This window comes from Nesoenas mayeri (assembly GCF_963082525.1).
Source record: "Nesoenas mayeri genome assembly, chromosome: 30".
Classification (NCBI taxonomy): domain Eukaryota; kingdom Metazoa; phylum Chordata; class Aves; order Columbiformes; family Columbidae; genus Nesoenas; species Nesoenas mayeri.
Window position 1 is genome coordinate 1,425,143 of NC_137564.1, and position 16,571 is coordinate 1,441,713.

The following is a 16,571-nucleotide window of genomic DNA, read 5'->3' on the forward strand; positions in this document are numbered from 1 at the left end:
CTGCACAGCCCCTGCCCCTCAGGACCCCAATCCAACCCTGGAACAGCCCCAAGAGGAGCTGCTGCTGGTCCAAACCCAGACCGGGTAGTTTATTTTCACTTCATATTTATTTTTCCACAAAGACTGTACAAAATTCTTATAAAACTCTGGTGTGGGGATGGGCTATGACATTGATCCAAAAAATAATTCCCATGCAGTCCCACCAGTTTCATAACTTACAAGGAAACAGATGAGCTACAGAAGAGCTGCGAGTCCGGGAGTATTTACACCAAGGGGGGGAGAACAGGAGACAGAGCGACACGTGAACAAAGGTATTTACAATATGGACACACAGGCCCCCTCGTCTCACGGTAACGGCAGCAGGAGGTCGGGCCTGCGGTGCTCAGAGGCCGATATAGAATATGGGTTATTTACAGTATCTCACATATTAACAGCTTTACAAATGTGTCCAGGGAGGAGTTCTCATGTATATATATTAAAAAACAAAAGCACCAAGTGTCTGAAATCACACGGGCCTCCACGGGGGCTAAAATCTGCGGGCAGGCGGGCACCTGTGGCGTCACCGGCTGATGTCCCGGCTAGAGTCCCACATTTTTGTGCTCGGCTCCATCTCCAGCATGTCGAAGAAGGGATGCTTGAGGGCTTCGGCCAGGGTGATGCGCTTGGACGGCTCGTACTCCAGCATGCTCTCGATGAGGTCGAAAAGGCGGTGGTGGTCCTCGGCCTCAGAGTTCAGGTAGCGCTGGGGAGAGGGAGGGGACAAGTTACAGCCAAGGACACCGCGCCCTGTCCCGTCAGTCCCTTCCCTGGCCGAACTGGTGTGTTCCAACCATCGCTAATCCTACACCTGAACTCTGAGCTGCTTTACAAAGCGTGGAATACTGAGTTTTCACCCCCACACCACATTTCCCACTTCTCAAGGTCTGCGTGCCCTCTTCCTCCTCAGATTAAGCTCAGCTTAATCCTAGTTTATGTCTGGGCCCCAATGCTCCTTGGTAAAGACACTGGTCCTACACTTTTGGTGGCCCAAGCTTGCCCAGAGCAAGAATCTTCACGAGACAGGTGCTATAAGACTCTGCAATGAGATTAAAGCAACCAGGTGTTCTGCCTGCCCCCTTACCCGCAGTGGCTTGCAGTTCTCCCTGACGTAGCGGCCAGCAGAAGTGTTCTCGTCCCAGTCCAGGCGCCCGTGGTAGAAGTATTTCTGTTTCCTGTCGGAGCAAGAGGTGAGAACGCGTCACGTTCGAGCACAAAAGGTCTCATAGCAATGATCCCTCGGGGAAAACCGCTACGCGTGAAGCGGGGAATTGCTGGCGAGCCCACGGTGCTCAGCCGGCCGCGCTCACCTCGTCTTGCGGATCATCCGAGAAGGAATTGGCCCCAAGATCCTCTCCATCATGGCCAGGTGCTCCCGGTTGTCGTGCGTCTGAGAGAGAGAAACGTAAAGGGAAGGCACGGAACGGATTGCGGCTGTTCTACCTCCAGCCCGTTCTACCTCAGGACCCCTCGCTGGGCAACACCTCGGTCGTCTCTACAAGACTGCGGTGCTGGGGGAAGCCCATCGGTCCCAGAGGCTCCTGGCTGTGCTGGGGAACAGCCAGCATCCTCGTTCAGCACTTGGGAGGTAGCCACGCAGCACACAGTTCTCACCTGAAACAGGGTGAAACCCACATAATACTCAAAGATGATGCAGCCAATGCTCCACACATCACAGGGCTGGCTCCAGCCAAGCTCTAAAAGAAAATGGGTTTTAAATAGAGGATCCAGTTACGGCCTAAGCTTCCAAATCCCTCTCCCTTTTCAAAACTAACTGGAAAAACAATTCCCATTCCAGACAGGCTCCTGAGAAGTTGGTGGCAATATACTGCCCAGCTGATAGCAGTGCCAAAACACCAACTCAGATGTTGTTGACCCTCCCAGAAAATAGTAGATCACGTTAAACACAGCACTTATCTCCCAGGGTAAACCCAGGACAGCCACTGAATGACGCAGAAGCAAAATGCTCCTTAATCCAGCGGGCAGCTCTGCAGAAGGAGCGAGCGGTACCTACCCAGGATGACTTCTGGGGCCCGGTAGTGCCTGGTCGAGACGATGGTGCTGTGATGCTCGTGGTCGAATGTGGCGCTGCCGAAGTCCACCACTCGGATGGCCGTGCTCTTCACGCTCCGCTCGTCCCGCTTCTTCGCGAGGGAGAATGGTCGTATCAGTTAATTAACGCGGAATTAGCCCCTTCATTAGGCTTTGGGAAAGCTTCGGAGGGGACGTTAGCGCTGGCACAGCCCCCAGACAAGTGTTCACCAGCAGGCAGGTAAGCCTTACTTAAAGATTTTAAGTCTTACTTATAGACTACAAGGCTGTTTGCTCAGGACACGGGCCCTGAACGTTTTTGTCACCCCCGTGTCCCCCGAGGCCACGTTCCAACCCCTCCCACCTGCTGGTAAGGTCAGTGGTATCAAGAACCCAAGAGCAAAGCTCTAAGATGGGGCAGAGCCGTTACCTTCTCCAGGTTGTAGGAGAGCTCGTAGTCAGAGTTCACAAAGAGGATGTTCTCCGGCTTGAGGTCAGTGTGGGTGAGTTTATTGTCGTGGAGAACTGAGGAAGCAAACAAGAGTGGGGGTGACGGAACAGGAGGAGATGGAGCCCGCGCCCACCCACCATTAATTCAGCTTGCTCCTATTAGCACCAGTTTAGCGCACATTTAGAACTGGGGGTGAACAATCAGGCTGGTCCAGGCCAAGATGCTTTGGCAGAAGCACAAAGACTCATCGTATCGATCACCACAATGTGTGCGGAGGTGAAGGCTGAAGCGCCCTGAGCTCCTGCCAGCCCACAAGCATCGGAAAACTTTATAATCAGGAGAAAAAGGATTCACTCCAAGCGCATATTCACGGCTGGGGGGGCAGGGAGGCTCAGCCCCACGACTGGAGCGGCAAACACTCATTGTTTAGGCCACCAGTTGCAGAACTGGCGTGGATACTGGGAGCTTCCCAGCCCTCCAGGTCAAGAACCAGCGAACACTTATATTTCACAGCCTGGCACTTACATTTCACGGCCTGGCACACCTGGAAGGCCATGTGCCGCACTTGGTGGATGGGGTAAGGCAGATAGTTGTTGTCCTTCAGGAAATCGAAGGTGCTGAGCCCCAGCAGTTCGAAGGAGATGCACATGTGGCCATGGTAGTCAAACCAGTCAAACATCCTGACGCAGAGACTGCAAGGAAGATTATTATTCAGGATAGATCTGCATCTGTGTTACCCTTTGCTCACTCTCTATCCCATAGCAAGCTGATATACCGCCAAAAATCTACCTACAGATTAACGCAAAATCAAGTGCCTTCTCCCACCCCATCCCTGCAACAGTGATGCTGCCCTTCCGCTCTAACACCGACACCACTCACTTCGTGTTCTCAGGATCCTTCTCGTTGATTTTCTCCAGCACATTAATTTCCAGTCGAGCAGCCTCTTTGTATTTCTCCACGTTTTTAATGATTTTGAGAGCGACTCGTGCACCGCCCCTGGGCAGAAACGGGAGGGAAGCGTAAGATCAACCCCTGAGCTGCGCCAAGAAGCAAAAAGGCCTTTCTAAACCAGGCTCATCCCACGAATTGCGCGGCACAGCCTTTCGCCATCTCTTCTCAAGCCAGAAGGCGGCTGTTATTACAGGATATCTGCCAAAACAGCACCTTTTCCCTCCCTACAAACAGCCCTGAGGTTCCCCCGACCCCTCTCCAACATCTGGGTGACCCCAGGGGCGAGTCCCCAAACCAGCAGAGAAACCAAGAGACTCATTTTCACCCCCAGGCTGCCACATTAAGCCAAGAAAGCTCCATCACCACCCATAGTCTCTCTTTATAAAGCCCTAAAAGCTCCATCACCACCCGTAGTCTCTCTTTATAAAGCCCTAAAAGCTCCATCACCACCCGTAGTCTCTCTTTATAAAGCCCCAAAAGCTCCATCGCCACCCGGGTCTCTCTTTATAAAGCCCCAAAAGCTCCATCGCCACCCGTGGTCTCTCTTTATAAAGCCCCAAAAGCTCCATCGCCACCCGTGGTCTCTTTTCTCCCCCCTCCCCGTCCCAGGGGCGGACATACCTGCGGTGATCGATGCACTGCACCACTCTGCCGAACGTGCCTTCCCCTAAAGTGCTAATAATCTCATCTGGGAGGGAGAGAAAAAGAGGAAGAGGGATGAGGGAGTGAGCAGGACCTGGCTGCAGCGCATACACAAGGCAGAGGAGAATGCATTGCAACCTAAACCTGCACACAGCTCGAGAGACCGGAGCAGCGGAAGGCTGACACCGGCTGCGCAAGGCAACTGCCCTAATTCCCTGTCAACTTCAGGAACAGTACAAAAATATAAACGTAGCTTTAACAAAAAGGGGGGGAGGAGAAGGAGAGGGTTTCTCTTTAATAAACAGTGAAAATAAAACGAAACAGAAAGATAAGACAGATCTGCGACTGCGATGGGAGCTTAACTAGAGAGCTAAATTATGTTACGATTTGGCTGTACATCTTTCTTGTAGCCAGTCGCCGATGCGATAGATCAGATGCCCCTCGTCGTCGTCCTCCACACTCTTGGCCCTTCTGCTGCTCTGTCGACTCCGCTGCTGGCCCAGGCAGACAGGGAATTCAGCATTCAGCAATCAGAGTTTCAAACCAGCGCAGCAGCCAGCGTCACGCATTGGGTGGTTTGCAAATTCACATGGTTGTTTGAGGAGGGGTTGCAGGAGGAGATTCCCAGCCAATTCATACGGCACAGAGGAATATATAACGATAGGGATATTGCAAGGGAACATGTCAAGATACAACACACTAGCTCAGAAAAGAAAAAAACAGTTTGCTTTTCGTTGTAGGCAAAAAAAGAAAAAAAAAAAAAACAAAAGGAAAATAAAAGAAAAAAATAAAAGAAAACATAAAAGAACCTACAAACAGCCCCACCCGAACCAGAGAGAGAGCAGAGAGGGGCAGAGTGAGGGGCCGGCGGCTCCTGCTCCCAGGGGCGCGCAGAGAGGAACGGCACTGGCCTCGCGGGTCCTGGGTAACGCCAAGAGAGGAGGCCGGAGCGCGGCTCGGCCGTGGCGCTCGGCAGCGGAAAGGAGGTGCCGGGAAGTCCCGCACGAGCAAAAGGGCCACGCGGACACTCCCCATCCCACTCCAACAACCGCCCAACATCACTTCCCCCAGCCCCGACACTCGGAAAAAGACGGATTCGGAGATTTCAGGAGTAAATTCTCGGTACAACGATCCATGCAAAACCAGAGAGGATTTACGAGTGACTGCCTGGGGGAAAGATGTGACACTTCTTCATAGACCCTCCCTCAAAGAAGCTGATCCTGGAAGGGCTAACTTCCAGGAGAGAAGCAGAGGCCCCACAGGGAACAGGGACAGCCTGGGATGAGGCAGATAAAGAGGTTTATGCCAGAGAAGAGAAAATTCCTGCCTTCGGTTCTTCAGCTAAGTATCCCCACACCTGCGAGCAACCAGCCAGCAGACCTGGGACCCGAATCCAGCCCTCGTTCCCATCTCTGGACATCCAGCCAGAACAGCCCGGACCACGCGGAGAGCTCCACCCGCGGAGCGGAGAACGTGGCTGGGCTCTGACAGAAGTGGAAAGTGAACAGCAGAACAGACGAGAAGAGAAAGGCAGGGACACCGCTGGGAAGAACCTGTGGCGGCTGCTACCTCCACCTCAACTGAGCGGTTCACAAGCTCCTTCGCAAAGCCCCTCGCGCGACATCCCACATCAGCTGGGCCTGCCCAGAAGGATCTCGCTCAGATCTAACTCTCAATAATCAATCAAACTTTTGGGGGCTTCCTGCCACAGAATATAGGCCCGAAAACCAGGGACTAAACAGCCCGTCGCAGGCAGACTGAGCTCTCTGGGAACAGGACCAGCTGAATGTTGCTGTACAAACCTCGCACAAAAGACTGCGCTTGGCCGGGGTTCCTAGGACAGCTCATTAAGAGCAATGCTGAACAAAAGCAGCGCTCTGCAGGGATAAAGGAGCTGAGGACCCCAGGACCACCCCGGGGGACACGCCGGCCTCGCAAGGTACGCCTGTCCTCCTCCCACCTCTGCGCGGGCAACACCGGGAGAGGGTTTGAGCCGCGTGCGCCCAGCTGGTGCATCAGGACGGTGGCCAAGAACCGCTGTCTTTAAAAAGCTTTCTACGCATTTCTCAAGCCGAGTCCGAGAGAGCGTTAGAAAGTGAGTTGTCTACTTACCCAGCTTGTCACCTGGGAGAGAAAGGTTACAGGGGGAGGCCCAGCACAGCAGGATACTCACCGATGAGGAGCGACTAAAGGACCGGCTGCGGCGCCGCCTCCGCCTGTGCTTACGCCGGCTGCTTTTGCAGCTCCGGTAGCTGCCCTCGCGGTCCCGGGAGCGCCGGTACTCATAAGAATGACGGTATTCGGGTTCATAGTAAGCTTCTCCTCGCTCGCGGCTGTAATCGTTGCGCCGGTAGCTGTCACAGTAACGCCGGTCGTAGGCCCTCCTGTCGGCTGAGTGGTCGTCGTAGCTAGGGAGGGGAAGCAAGTTGAGGAGATTCGATTATGAACACAGCCTGGAAAGTTCCAGCTCGGAGCACGCGAGAAAACAGGCTGCCAAGCTGGAGGAACACCCCAGAAACACCTCGCCTTCGCGGACTCACCTCCTGGACCGAACGTGGTAACTGTCTTCCCGCCGGTGCCGCCGGTCACGCTCGCTGCTGCTCGATCGCGACCGCGTCCGCCGCCTCTTGTGCTTGCGGCTCCTGTAGCGCTCGTGGTAGCTGCCGCGGCTGCTGCGCTCCGACGAGCGGTACCTTCGAGAGTGCGGCATCTGCGGGGACGACACACGGGGATGACTTGGGGAGGCGGCCGCCCGAGACAAACCAGCATAGATCACCAGCGACCGGCCCGTCTGAGAGCACAGGAGGGATTTGAGAGGGAGAGGACGAACTCCTGAGGGATCCCAGAACCCCAAATGAGAGAGGATGTGACCCCCCGCACAGGCTGTGCTTGCTGTGGTTCTTTCTTCCAATTTATTTTCCCCTTTTCAGCCTTCATCTCTACTTGAAACAGCTCCAGGAGCAGCATTTGCACTTTGGGGGCTTTCACCTTCTCTCTTTTAAAACTACTGTGCTCCCCAGGAAGGAGGGAAACACCAAAAGAAGGTGAAGCGAAGCTCACGGTATCACTGGTGCTTGTGCACCAGTACTGGAGACACTCAAGCGGCAGCTCCTGAAGAGATGTCACCATTTTCCTGCCAAACAAGTGACATCTACGCTTCTCAGTGTGAGCAGGGGGGGCCCAAAAGCGTCCAGGGAGCAAAACCACCCCAGCCACGCGCAGAGACCTTAACGAAGCCTTTGGAGACCCCACCTGGGAAGGAAGGGCTGCTCACCTCCACCTCTCTGGTGGGATGTGAACCAAGAAGAAGGGAGGAAACCTCTGCATAAGGGGGCACACGGGGTGCCAGCCGCAGAGCACAGACCCTTCAGACCCTGCTCCCACCGCCAAACCTCGCCCCGCCACTCTTAGACATTCCCCGCACGTCTTTTCGCCACGAAGCATCAACCAGCAAAACATGCCTCACCTCCAAAGGAGCTCCCGCTGCCCACAGATCCCCCAAATGCCCGCTTTCCTCCCCAAAACGCTCCCTCGCGCACCCACCTGCCGCCCCACAGGCACCGGCAGCCCAAGCAGAGCCACCAAAAGGCAACACCGTCTCCGGTGCGGCGGAGCCACGGGGACACCACGCAAGGTTCACCCCCAGAGTCAGCCCAGGCTCTGTGGGGCTGCTCGCTGTTCCCCCCACCGGTCCGGCTCTCACCGCCGCTTCCAGCCTTTAATTAATTAGCTTAATTAAAGGCGCCGCTGGCTGCCCGCCAAGGCCGGGCACGGTCGTTCCGAAGAGGCCCAAGCGCTTCCCAGCAGCTCTAGAACCGGTTTGGGGACGATGATGGCGGCCGCGCTCGTCACCCAGCTCCGCTGCCGCCGGGTGGGGCCTCCACCGAGCGCGGGGCCTCGCCGAGCGCCCGAAGCGGAAACACCGGGGCCAAACGACGGAGAGGACCCGGACACCGGGGGACACCGGGTCGGGGGAACCCCGGGGGGAACCCCAAGGGGAACCCCAGCGCCCGGCCGCGGCCTCCTCGGGCCATCCGACCTCCCCTTTTCCCGCCGGAAACCCGCGGCCCCGCCAAGCGCCTCCGAGCCCGGGCCTGCGCCGCACACACCGGGGGCGCCCCCGCCAGCCACGGAGGCCGCGGCCTAACCCGCCCCTACCCCCGCCCCGCTCCGCACCGTCCTCGCAGCCAGCCCGGTGCGCTTGTCCCACAGGAAATCCGTGATGGCGGCCGTGGAGCCTCCCCGGGAATCCCGGGCCCTCCCCGTTTCAGCTGCTCCGGTTCCGCCGTTCGCTGCCGCCGCCCCGACGCGCCGCCGATCCGGGTCCCCGCGGGGCCGCGCACGCACGCACGTACGTAACGTCACACGGCGTAGGGGCGGGGCTCCGAGGGGCGGGGCCCGGTGGGCGGGGCTCCGAGGGCGACGGCCGTCGCCCTCGGAGCCCCGCCCACCCGGCCCCGCCCGCCGCGGGGTCCCGCTCCGCTCCGGTGCCGCCGCCGCTCCGGTGCCGCCGGCGCCTCCCCGCTGGCGGCGGGGCCGTGGAGCCGCGCCCGCGCCGGGGCGTGCGCAACAGGCGGGCGGCCGGCGGAGCTGCGGGAGCCGGCGAGCGAGAGCGGTCGGTGACCGAGCGACCGGGGGCGGCGAGCGAGCGAGCGGCCGCCCGGGGCCGGGCATGTGCGGCGGGGCGGCGGACAGGGCGCCCGGGCAAGGGCGTTTGAAGGAAACGTGAAGCGCGGCGGCGGAGGAGGCGGCATGGACGCGGCACCGGGCCGGAGCCCCGAACCGCGGGAGAAGCCGCCGGTGCTGGACGGGGAAGCGGCGGGAGCACCCGCGGGGGCGGCGGGAGCGGTGCCGGCCTCGGCGGCAGCGGCGGAGCAGATCGTGGCGGAGGGCGAGGCGGCGGCGGGCACGTTCGTGCAGCGGCAGCTCGGGGCCATGCTGCAGCCCGCCGTGAACAAGTTCTCGCTGCGCATGTTCGGCAGCCACCGGGCCGTGGAGATCGAACGGCAGCGGGTCAAGTCGGCCGGCGCCTGGATCATCCACCCCTACAGCGACTTCAGGTGGGACCCTGGCCCCGCGCCCCCCGCCCGGTGCCACAGCCCCCGGTGTCCCGGTGCCCGCGCCCCGGCCCCTCCCGGTGCCGCTGTCCGTGGTGCTGAGCGCGGCTCCGCCGCCCGGCCCAACCCCGGCCCCGTCGGGGCAACAAGTGCCGGGCGCCGGGGCTGCGCACCGTACGCGGTTTCCCAGCGCAGCCGGGCGAGCCGCCGCGGGGCCGGTCCCTCGCCGGCGGCCGGGGCCGCGCTGCCCCAACCCCTTCCCCATCGTCCCCGGGGAGCGCGGGGAACTTTCTTCTTCCTCGATCCCTCCCCGAACCCCCGGGAGCTCCCGTTGGGCCAGGCGAAGCGGGGACCTGCGGTGACCCAGCATGTGAAGGAGGAGACAGGGGCTGCCTGATTTTGCCTCTTCTCCCCCTTCTCTGTTTTTAATCTCTGCGTCTGGTCAGGAGCCGCCTCGTCCCCACGGGGACACGGGCAGAGCCTGCCCAGCACGGGCTCCGTGTCCGCAGCCCCGGGAGCTGCTGGAGGAGGGCACGGCGCCGAGCGAGGAGCCGGGCCTGGCTCACGGTGTCACCGGGATCACAGGGAGAGCTCGGGGATGGATGATGTGGGAGGAACTGGGTGTCACGGGGATGTTGAGTCATGTAGGGTGGGCTTTGTCTACTGGGGATGAAGCTGCCAGGCAGTCATCTCCCGCAGCAAGCTGTGACACGGCTGATGTCCCCAGCCGGGTGAGGCACCCCAGAGTGGGGCTGGCACCCAACACAGGTCCCTGGCGCCTGGAGCCAACTCCTCTCGCTGCTGGGCCCCGATCTGCCGTGCACACCAGCTCCAGCACGACGCTGAGGGCTGCAAACCCCTCGAGCCCTTTTCCTGGGGAAGCCTCCCCAAAGTTTGCGAGTCTGAGCTTGGCGGGAGCAGCTTGTGCAGCCAGCGCCCTGCGCTGAAGGTGACATGGAGCGAGCTGGCAGGTGGACAGCCGGCGGGATTACACCGGTGTTTATCACATTATGAGGATACACAAAGGCCACTGAGATCAGGGCCCTGTGTGTTCGGCCTGACACACTAAAGGACAGAGCCTGCCCTGAGGGGCTTAAGCCTAAACCTGAATCAAGAGCTCCAGCGAGTTCAGGCGGTTTCCCCACCCAACACGCAGCATTTATCGGGGTGCAGTGTGTGTGGGAGCGCACGAGGCGATGGCTCAGCCCTCTCTGTCTCGCTGGCGTCTCCTCGCCCGCCCCAGCAAACCTTGGCTGTGGGCAAGGAGGTGTTAATTTGTGCGAGGCTCCTCGCCCCGGGGAGGTGGCGTCCCCGTCCCTGCCAGGCTCCGGTGCCCTCCTGCTGCAGGGGCCTCGCGTGGTGCCACGGCTTCTCCATCCTCTTCCCTCTGCCCGCGGAAAGCCCGGTGCCCCAGTGAGGACACCGAGTATGAAACACCCGCAGGCTTCTTGTCATGTGCAAAAGCCCCTTTGGATCCAAGAGTTGCCCTGAGGTCACCTTTGCAGATTCAGGTGGAAACCCACACCCCGGGGCTGACGGGGACACCTGAAGGTGGGAGCAGGACTCGCTTTTCCAGGCACCCACGAAGGCTTTGAGCGCAGGGTCCGCCAAGCCGTATCGAGAGCCGTCACGGGCCTCGTGACAAAAGTCGTTTCATGCGTTTGTGCGAAGATTGAAAACATCCCAGCCGCATTTGCGTGTGACTGGGGATGCTGAATTTCACGGCATCACCAAACGGTAATCGACCGCTGCCCGGTGTCTCTTGGCTTTTCCTCTGAAGCCTCTGAGCTCGTCCGCTCTCAGAGAAAGGAGGTTGAGTGCTCGCAAGCAGCCCTTTGGGACCAGACGTGTTCCTCCCGCCCTCCCCGTGGTGATGACACTTGTCTGTCCTTGCTTGGCTGCTGCCTGCCTCGCCCGTCCTACAATCCCAACCGCCTCCCAGGCTCCCGAGTCCCTTGACCAGGAGCTCAGTGCTTGGTTTGCATAACGAGCAAAGCTTATTCTAAATCCCACTAAGCCAGGCTGGGTGGTGGCGGGGAACGGCGCACGGCAGGGAGCGCAGCCCGCGGCCTCCCCGCGCTCTCCATGGGGCAGATGTCAGCCTTGGGGTGTCATCGGGAGAGGGAAGAGCGGCGGCCAAGCTCATCTCCCCCAGCCCTCACTTCCTGCACACACAGAGTGACATTTGCCTCCCTTGTGCTCTGCCTCAAGAGCCGGTGCAGAATTGCTCCTCTGCGCACACAAATCCTTGCAGAAGGCTCTTAGTTGTGCGTGTGGGCAGGGACGTGTGTACGTGTCGTGAGCGCCCATCTCTGCGCCGTGTTGGCCTCTCTAACCTTGATCCCGGCTTTGCTGTGCCCCGTTTCTCCCCTCTTCACCTTGATCCCGCTCCATCCCCTGCGCTCCCTCCTTGCAGGTTTTACTGGGACCTCATCATGCTGCTCCTGATGGTGGGGAATCTGATCATCCTGCCTGTGGGCATCACCTTCTTCAAGGATGAGAACACCCCTCCCTGGATCGTTTTCAACGTGCTTTCGGACACTTTCTTCCTGGCTGACCTGGTGCTGAACTTCCGGACAGGCATCGTGGTGGAGGACAACACGGAGATCATCCTGGACCCTCACACCATCAAAATGAAGTACCTGAAGAGCTGGTTCCTGGTTGACTTCATCTCCTCCATCCCGGTTGACTACATCTTCCTCATCGTTGACCTGGAGACCCAGGTGGATTCCGACGTCTACAAGACAGCCCGAGCCTTGCGCATCGTCCGCTTCACCAAGATCCTCAGCCTGCTGCGCCTGCTGCGTCTCTCGCGCCTCATCCGCTACATCCACCAGTGGGAGGAGGTGAGAAGCCCTTGGGGGTCCAAGACCCTGCTCAGGGTCTTGGGCCAAGCTGAGGATCCCTGGCTTTATGGCACAACTGGCCGGAGGGCGGGTTCTGAGGATCGTATGGGAAAAAGAGCTTTTCTATAGCTTTGCTCCTGCCTTTTCCCCAGATCTTCCACATGACGTACGACCTGGCCAGCGCCGTGGTGAGGATCTTCAACCTCATCGGCATGATGCTGCTGCTGTGTCACTGGGACGGCTGCCTCCAGTTCCTGGTGCCCATGCTGCAGGACTTCCCCGAGGACTGCTGGGTCTCCATCAACCGCATGGTGGTGAGTGCCCCTGCGCGGGGTGACGCCGGTTGCGCATCCGCCGGGGGACGAGAGGATCTGGTTACACGTTACCGGGGAGGGCTGAGCCTGCAGCGCCGCTGTTCCCTCCTCTGCAGAACGACTCGTGGGGGAAGCAATACTCACACGCCCTGTTCAAGGCCATGAGCCACATGCTCTGCATCGGCTACGGCCAACAGGCGCCCGAGGGCATGACCGACGTTTGGCTCACCATGCTGAGCATGATCGTGGGGGCCACCTGCTACGCCATGTTCATCGGCCACGCCACCGCCCTCATCCAGTCGCTGGATTCCTCCCGGCGCCAGTACCAGGAGAAGGTCAGTGCGGTGGGGGAAACACGTGGCTCAGTAACTGAGGGGAGGATGCTTTGGCACGAGTGGGTCCAGCTCCAAACCTGCTCAGCACTGGGGTTTCCTGCTCAGATTTCTGCCCTTACCGCAGGATGGGGCTCAGGCTGCCCGTGTGGATGGAGATGCCCCATTCCTGAATGTTGGGGTTCAGTCTAGCATAGCGAGGCCCCATCCTGGCTGGGTCCCAGCTCCTCGTCGCCAAGGAGACGGAAAGCATTGGCCAGCGGCGCTGCCGGCCTCCGGTGCGGTGCGACTTCTTTCAGCACAGCCCCGCGTGGCTCTGATTGTCCCCACAGTACAAGCAAGTGGAGCAGTACATGTCCTTCCACAAGCTGCCTGGGGACACGCGCCAGCGGATCCACGAGTACTACGAGCACCGCTACCAGGGCAAGATGTTCGACGAGGAGAACATCCTGGGGGAGCTCAGTGAGCCGCTCAAAGAGGTACGGGCCCGGACGCCGGTGCTGGTGCCTTTGGGGAGGGAGGAGCGGTGTTTGCTGGGGTCACGCTCGGCGATGTCTCTGCTGAGCTGCTCGTCACCCCACAGGAGATCATCAACTTCAACTGCCGCAACCTGGTGGCCAACATGCCCCTGTTTGCCAACGCCGACCCCAACTTTGTGACAGCCATGCTGACCAAGCTGCGCTTTGAGGTCTTCCAGCCCGGGGACTTCATCATCCGCGAGGGCACCGTGGGCAAAAAGATGTACTTCATCCAGCACGGGGTGGTCAGCATCCTCACCAAGGGCAACAAGGAGACCAAGCTGTCGGATGGCTCCTATTTTGGGGGTGAGGTTGGGCTGGGGGAGCTGGAGAGCTGGTGGGGGCACCCCTGATGTTTCTGCCTACTGCACCCTCTTGGCCAGTGCTTGGGATCCGCCTCCCGCCGAGCTCTGGGGATCCGAATCCCACCGGTCTTGTTCTATGGGTGGTGTTTTATTGTCCTGACACCCGACCCTGTCTCCCCTGCAGAAATCTGCCTGCTGACGCGGGGCAGACGGACAGCCAGCGTGCGGGCGGACACCTACTGCCGCCTCTACTCCTTGTCGGTGGATAATTTCAACGAGGTGCTGGAGGAGTATCCCATGATGCGCAGGGCCTTCGAGACCGTGGCCATGGACCGGCTGGACCGCATAGGTGAGGAGCAGCCCTTGGATCCAGCGCCGGCTCCCGGGGGCCGCGGCACCCCAGCCCCTTGGTGACGGCATCGTGGTCCCCGTGGGTGGTGGCATCACGAATCTCATGGGTGATGGAATCATGGACCCCATTGTTGATGGCATCATGGATCCCATGGGTGATGGTGTCATGGACCCCATGGTTGATGGCATCATGGATCCGATGGGTGATGGCATCATGGACCCCATGGGTGATGGCATCATGGACCCCATGGGTGATGATGTCATGGACCTTGTGGGTGATGGTATCATGGACCCTGTGGTGATGGGATCATGGACCCTATGTATCATGAAATCCTGGACTCCATGGGTGGTGTCATGGACCCTATGGGTGATGGCATCATGGACCCCATGGGTGACAGTGTCATGGACCTTATGGGTGATGGTGCCAACCCCAAGCCTGGCATTTTTTGAGCCAGGACTTGCCTGTTTTGTCCTCGCTTCTCCCTCTGCCCCAGCCCAGACCCTTCCCAGGGTCTTGCTTCCCTTCAAGACACTTTCCCCTCCATGGTGTCCCCAAGAGCCAACCCTCCCAGGGGTCATGACACTTGTGCCTCCCACCCAGGGAAGAAGAACTCCATCTTGCTCCGCAAGCGAGCTGAGCACAGCGCGGGGCCCATAAACAACGAGATGATCCAGCAGATCGTGAAGCACGACCAGGACGTGGCCCACAACATCCAGGACCTGCAGCAGATGGCGATGGGCCGGGAGCTGAGCGGCAAGCCGGTCATCTGGGAGCCGCTGGTGCACGCGCCCCTGCAAACTGCCGCCGCCACCACCAACGTGGCCATCGCCTTGACTCACCAGCACAGTCTGCAGGCCCACATCTTCCTCCCGCCCTCCTCCATCTCCAGCCCGCTCTCCCCTGAGGCCACCCTGCTCACCAAGCAGGTGCGCAGGTCCCAGCCCAGCCTGGGGGGCTCCCGACCCTCCTCGGTGAGCTCCCCGTCGGGGGCTCCGTCCCACCTGCAAACACCGGCCGCCGGTTCGCCTTCCTCGCCCATGGTCCAGCCCCAGGCGCCCCTGGAGAGCGGGGGGCAGAGACCGAGCCCCGGGGCGCAGCCCCCGCCGCGGCCGGCGCAGAAAGCGGAGCTGCCGGCGCCGGCCAAGCAACCTCCGGCCGGTTCCCAGCCCCAGCTCTCCAAATCCCGCGGCGCCTCGCTCTCCACCTCGCTGCTTCAGCAGACGGCGGGGGCCCCGTCCCCCAGCTCGGAGCAGGCGCTGCCGGCGGGGAGAACGCTCCACTACAGCCTGTCCCGAGCCACCGGCTCCCACGTCTCTCTTCTGATGCAGCCGCAGCAGCTGGTGAAGCACAGGAGCATCCAGGGGCTGCCGGTGGGGCGGCTCACCCACGACGTCCGGCTCCTCTCCGCCTCCCAGCCCTCCCTTCCCAACAAGGTGGCCCAGCAAAGCGACAGGAGCTCCCTGCAGCAGGGCAGGAAATCCGCAGGGAACCTGGCCCGCAGATCCTCTCCCTCGGTAGCCGGACTCCTCGCCAAGCCGTGCCCGGGGGTGCCGGGCCAGCCGGCACACCCGCAGCAGGTGCCTTCAGGATCGCTGGCTCAAGCCGCTCGCCCCGCGGCGGGAGCGTCCACCGCGCAGTCCCCGGTCTCCGCGTCCAGGCAGGCGGCGGGTCCCTCCCGGAAGGGCTCCGTGGCCTTCAGCCCCGAGGTGGAAACGGGGAAACCCAAACTCCCATCCAACATGTGAGTCCCGGCGGCACCCGTGCGCAGGCAGGAGGGACCCCGGCGGCGGGAGAGGCAGAGCGCCCGGCCACGGCCCCAGCGCGGCTGCGGCGGAGGGAAGATGAGGTGAGAGGCAGCGCTGGGGACACGGACCGGCTGCTGCGGGCTTGGGGACACAGGGACGGGTGTGGGTCCCCGGCTGGATGAGGAGGGGACCCTGCCTGGGCTTCCCCCTCCTTGCTCCATCGCCGTCTCCTGATTCCTGCCCCCATCCTGGAGGCAACGGGGCGAGGCAGCGCCTGAGCCCTCGCCCCGGCCTCTCTGGGGAGCCCGGCTCCCCACAGCCACTCCTCGGGGTCCAGGTCCCCCCGTGCTCTGCCCGTGTGCCCCACGGCCTCTCCGGGGGGCCAGGCCAGCACTGCTGGCTCCTGCAGGTCCCGGCACACACCTGCCTGCGTCCCCGGGAAGCTCTGCCTTTGCTTTTTGGGAGAGGGCGGAGAGGCAGCCCCCTGGCTGGAGCCCACGGCGGGGTCTCCCCAGGTGGGCAGAGTGCGGGTACCCAGGGCCAGCGGCGCCAGGTCCCCCCTGGGGCACAATGCTGGGACCTGGGGTCCCTGGTGTGACAAGTTGGGGACAGGTGGGTCCCCCACTGAGCAGCTTCTCCCCAGCTTAGGGGAGCATCTTGCCTTGGGGTGCTGGGTCCCTGGACCCTCGCCCTGCTCCGGTGAGGGGGGAACCGGCTGCCTGTGGTTCCCAGGAGGATGCTCAGCCCGGGGGCTGCTCCCCCCGGTGCTCGGTCCTGTTTCCAAACCGCCTGGAGACGCCGGTCACCAGCGCTGCAGCCAGCGAAAAGGTGTCGCGAAGAGATGCCAACCCCGGGCAGCGCCCGGGTGACACGTGGGGCCACCTCCCCTGTCCCTTCTGGGTCTCGCCACGGGAGGGCAACGACCTGGGGACCCCCCTGGCCAACCCACTTTGTCCCCCAGAGCCAGTAGTCAGCAGCGTGTGTTCAAGTC

The 16,571-nt window shown here is 61.0% G+C and overlaps 2 protein-coding genes across 3 annotated transcripts; one reads left to right on the forward strand and one right to left on the reverse strand.

The window, feature by feature from the left end:
• Window positions 1-94: 94 nt before the first annotated feature.
• CLK2 (CDC like kinase 2) lies at window positions 95-8,437 on the reverse strand. Of its 2 annotated transcripts, none has more exons than XM_080361288.1 (13): window positions 8,288-8,437; window positions 6,652-6,821; window positions 6,285-6,519; window positions 4,509-4,602; window positions 4,091-4,157; window positions 3,398-3,514; window positions 3,044-3,210; window positions 2,498-2,592; window positions 2,051-2,180; window positions 1,651-1,733; window positions 1,347-1,426; window positions 1,121-1,211; window positions 95-742 (listed from the first exon to the last, which is right to left on the reverse strand). In XM_080361288.1, exons 2-13 carry the CDS (start codon window positions 6,819-6,821, stop codon window positions 560-562), a joined length of 1,512 nt encoding a protein of 503 aa, XP_080217414.1. In that variant the 5' UTR covers window positions 8,288-8,437; the 3' UTR covers window positions 95-559. The 2 variants fall into 2 exon arrangements, with proteins under 2 accessions (XP_080217414.1, XP_080217413.1); XM_080361287.1 differs by having other exon boundaries at window positions 4,509-4,605.
• Window positions 8,438-8,863: 426 nt separating this feature from the next.
• HCN3 (hyperpolarization activated cyclic nucleotide gated potassium channel 3) lies at window positions 8,864-15,580 on the forward strand (the record flags this gene model as incomplete). The annotated part of the gene is made up of 8 exons (XM_080360975.1): window positions 8,864-9,171; window positions 11,585-12,014; window positions 12,167-12,328; window positions 12,445-12,663; window positions 12,993-13,139; window positions 13,244-13,484; window positions 13,668-13,832; window positions 14,436-15,580. The coding sequence occupies 8 exons, from the start codon at window positions 8,864-8,866 to the stop codon at window positions 15,578-15,580; spliced, it is 2,817 nt and encodes a 938-aa protein (XP_080217101.1).
• Between the last annotated feature and the right edge of the window lie 991 nt (window positions 15,581-16,571).